This window comes from Histoplasma capsulatum, genomic scaffold (genome assembly GCF_000149585.1).
Source record: "Histoplasma capsulatum NAm1 scaffold_1 genomic scaffold, whole genome shotgun sequence".
Lineage (NCBI taxonomy): Eukaryota > Fungi > Ascomycota > Eurotiomycetes > Onygenales > Ajellomycetaceae > Histoplasma > Histoplasma mississippiense.
The window spans coordinates 6,950,990-6,954,809 of record NW_001813982.1 but is presented as its reverse complement, the minus strand read 5'-3'; the positions used below and the strand labels follow the sequence as shown (position 1 = coordinate 6,954,809).

The window sequence follows — 3,820 nt, the reverse complement described above, 5'->3', positions numbered from 1 at the left end:
TTGCTACGGGAAACCTGCATTCATTCTCTATCGACGCTGACTGTGAGATCCGTGGTCGGCCCATCACTCTTAAGGCGCTCAAGCGTTTCAAGACAGAATATATGCACCACTCATACGCTTCGCCAGTAGCAGCAACGATGACGACGACGGGAGTGCTGGGCCTGTGCGCATGACCTGGACCAGTTCATGTGGTCTCAAAACCTGGGATTATATCTGCCTTGACGAGCAGAAGATGCCCGTTGCGAAGTTTTCTGCAAATATCTGGGGCCTGAAGAAAGTTGGTTACATCACTTTCATGGGATCCAGTACACCCGGTGCCCACACTGCTGGCGGCAACGTCAGCGACGCGGTGAGAGAGGAGATTGTTGTTACAGGGCTGACGCTGTTTTATTGCATGGTGCTCCGGACCAACAGTGTCCTTTCGCTCTTTGGTGCCATATTCTCGAGGCCTGGTCATGCTGGGAGAAAGGAAACGGGGAAGGAGAAGCCGATGGCGGTTGATTCGGAGCAGCAGCAAAGTTAATAGTATATGTAACAAGTATCGTTCAGTCGATCCGCTCTCGCTACTCGAGTGCTTTATGGGAGCGGGTGTGCGTGTAGGTTTCGAGAGTGGAACAAGGTCATGTTAGCGATAGCTCCCGACCTGGAGCCGGTGTCATCAACTTGGCTCATATTGGCAGCGAAGTTTGTTTGGAAGCCAGTATGCCTTGTCACAAGCGATGTGTCGTAGTAGGTGTTTGGTCCAAACGGAGAATTTATGTGATAAATTCGCAACTGAAAAAAATGCAATAGACTGCCTTTGTCTTTCTGTTTGTAGCGAATGGCATCAAGATAGTATGTTTATAGTATGTTTCATTAAATCCCGTGTCGTTGATTTCTCAGATTCATCCCCAATATGGCGTATGTCGTATAATCGTCAAATAACTTGCTTCGAGCCAATTGAATTGAATTGAATTGAATTGAATACGAGTACCACAAAGTTAGTCCACCAAATTTCGCATCCCAGCGGAAACAACAATTTTCATGGTTATTTTCGCGGGAGTAGTCTATATGTTTGAGACACACAACGTCCTGAGAGCTTGCCAGACTTCATATATCGATTCGCCGTCGTTTTGAATCCCAAGTTTCGAATTGAGCATTTTCATGGCGCTTGTCAAGCACGTTCTTCAAGCTGTGCCTCGAGTAATTGGAGTTGACTCACATTCTTGATAGAAAGAGTGGATTTGAGCTATCTTGTTCTGAATCCATTCGACCTGGCCTTCGCGCAAGATGAACCCTTGGGTGGCAATGAAAGTAAGGTACGGCAAGAGCGTCCACGTTCTTGTCACCATCCTCAGTCGAAACTGAAGAACACGGTCTGGAGAATGAAGAGATACGGCCGAATGTAGCGAAGTCTCGTAATTGTCCAACTGATAGAGCTGAAGAGTGGAACAGATGCCATCAGCAAGATCCTGAATAATCGCTCTTGATCGCTCAAGTTGTACGTGTAGCTCTGGTTGGTCAAGTTGAGATACACAACCTGAAATCACGTACTGTGCCATCAGCCGTGATGTGCGGTAACGATTCAGTATATGGATAAAGGACTCCTTTTTTGTAAGGGCATCTGGACCCTCGCCCAAAAATATCGGTTCGCCGCTGTTGGGAGACGAGCTTGCCTTGCCCGGGAAACATATATCGGATAATGATATAAGCCAGCTCTGGATATCGCTGTCGACCGCGATTGCTTGTTGTAGGAGCTGGAGAAATATATCACTTTTAGTGGTGGAAAGGCGAAGTCTATTAAATCGGTTCTGTAGAGCCAGTGCCCTAGCACCTAGGAAGACCAACCGAGTCAAGGGATGGTAGTCTGAAGGAAGCAGCGACTCCTCATTCACAACGTCGGCCGCTCGCTCCCCGTTCCATACGGACATTGCCATCTATTTCTCGTTAGATATGACACCAGGTGCTTCGAATTGAAGGCGCTGAGGTTGACTTACAAGCTCAAGCCGAGCTGAATTCGTTAAATCGACAGATAGCCTATTCATAGCTCGCTTCTGGCTACGGAGTCGTACTAGCGCTGCAGCACCACGTGAATGTATTGAAACCACTTGTTTTGATTGCTTAACAGCCTGCAGAACCTAAATGAATCTGCATGAGTAGGTGAATCTAGAGCGGTCATATTTTGGCTTGATGCTGGTAAAATGCCTCAAACCAGGCGGTAGCTGGAGACACATACATCGTATATCCTCAACAGTAATATACCCATAAGTGTTTCGTCATTCTCTCTTGTTGCCTCATTTTCTAGAGCCCTCCTCACTGCCGAGATGGCTTTGTAGAAGTACATGTCCCCTAGCCGCTTCTCTCTTGTTAAGCCACATAGTGAGCCGACAGCGGAACACGCAACAGAAAGGGTGGAAAGATAAATGACAGAGTCCGGACTTGAATTTCGAAATGCAGAAGGGAAGAAATCCAGGTAAGGAGTCCGCACACGAGCATCATCCGGGCTGTGGAAAATGGAGAAGAAAAATTGAACGGCAAGCTGTTCAGCCGGGTAACTTAGATTGTTGGGAATAGGCTGAAGTTTGTTCGGTAAGTTAAATTGTTTGATCACAGCCCCATTCGATACCCGGGAGGGCGCATTTGAAGACTGTTTATGAAGTATGCTGAAGGAGGTCTGATCCTTAACCTTCAAGTTGAGTGGATAGCCGGGGCATTTCCACCCGCTCCTGATGCACCGGTGGCATTGAGGAGTACTTTCATCGCACTAACGCCTTGTTCATAAGCGTTTCTTCCACGAGTTCCAATGGAAAATCAGTCGCTCTATGCATACCTTGATACGGCGTTTCTTACAATTGCTGCAACCACGGCGGCTCTTTTTGCAAGGGGCCATCATTATTCTCGAGTGGCTGGCGTGCTAACAACCACCAGTAGCGTTGGTATAATCCGCCTTTGCTATCACGATGCTTGGCGTGCTTCGAGCAGCCACTACGTCAGCGAGATGTTGATTCGAGGAGATAAACGCAGTACAGCGCTTGGGGTGAGGACATAGTACGCTTTAGTTCCGCGAGCCCGCCAGTTTCCTTTGATATTTATTGTGTCTCTCCGCCCCCGGTTTCGCCTTTCATTCCACAACCCCCACATTCACCACAAGGTCCAGCTCACCAATCAACTTAGGGAGAGTCCAACTTTAATCAGACCTTGGCGTCTAAGCTCTTTACGGGATGTGGTGCGATCTAACCAATCACTGCGCGGCGGCGCATTTTGGACCATTTTGGGCAGTCAACTTTTCTGAATCCTGCCTGTCCACGATGCACGATGCGTGAAAATGTTATACAATAAACGAGATAATCTCGAGCCTAAGGTTATGTTATGCTGGGTCGATGGGTGCGCATTGCAAGGGCCCCTTGAAACTGGTATAACCTATCAGCTTAGTATGCCAATGGAGATCGGGTGTGTTGCCGCTGTTCCCATTTCGCATCAAGTATAAATTTGTAGATAACTCACTACTGAGCACCGTTCGCTGGGAGACTTATAATCGCCATGTACTCCGTACGCACATTCATTTCTCGAATTGACAGCTCACTGCTGTTCAATCTCGCGAAAACATGTCGGCGACAGCCAGGGCCAGTTGTAAGGAGATATCTCCACAATGCCCCGTCGAATTCACCCCGCTAGGGTACTTCCCGAATTTAGGTGCAAATATCTTTTTCTGCTGCTGTTTCGGGATTTTTTTCCTTGTCGCCTTTGTGGTGGGGGTGTGGAAAAAGACTTGGACGTTCACATTTGCCCTTATCTCTATTGCTGCGTGCTGGAATGCGTCGGTATGTTTGGCCCCTTTGAA

General features: G+C 47.9%; 3 protein-coding genes across 3 annotated transcripts in view; 2 read left to right on the top strand and 1 right to left on the bottom strand.

The window, feature by feature from the left end:
* Window positions 1–169: 169 nt before the first annotated feature.
* HCAG_01977 (predicted protein) lies at window positions 170–1,116 on the top strand (the record flags this gene model as incomplete). The annotated part of the gene is made up of 4 exons (XM_001544880.1): window positions 170–349; window positions 550–588; window positions 793–834; window positions 985–1,116. The coding sequence occupies 4 exons, from the start codon at window positions 170–172 to the stop codon at window positions 1,114–1,116; spliced, it is 393 nt and encodes a 130-aa protein (XP_001544930.1).
* A 50-nt stretch (window positions 1,117–1,166) lies between these two features.
* Window positions 1,167–3,249, bottom strand: HCAG_01976 (predicted protein; the record flags this gene model as incomplete). Its single annotated transcript, XM_001544879.1, has 5 exons — window positions 1,167–1,916; window positions 1,977–2,117; window positions 2,216–2,483; window positions 2,830–2,951; window positions 3,166–3,249. 5 exons carry the CDS (start codon window positions 3,247–3,249, stop codon window positions 1,167–1,169), a joined length of 1,365 nt encoding a protein of 454 aa, XP_001544929.1.
* A 335-nt stretch (window positions 3,250–3,584) lies between these two features.
* Window positions 3,585–3,820, top strand: part of HCAG_01975 (predicted protein) — a gene marked incomplete at both ends in the record, with an annotated part of 919 nt that continues 683 nt past the window's right edge. The window contains one exon of the mRNA XM_001544878.1: window positions 3,585–3,800. Coding sequence (XP_001544928.1) covers window positions 3,585–3,800 — 216 coding nt within the window. The remainder of the gene's footprint in view (window positions 3,801–3,820) is intronic.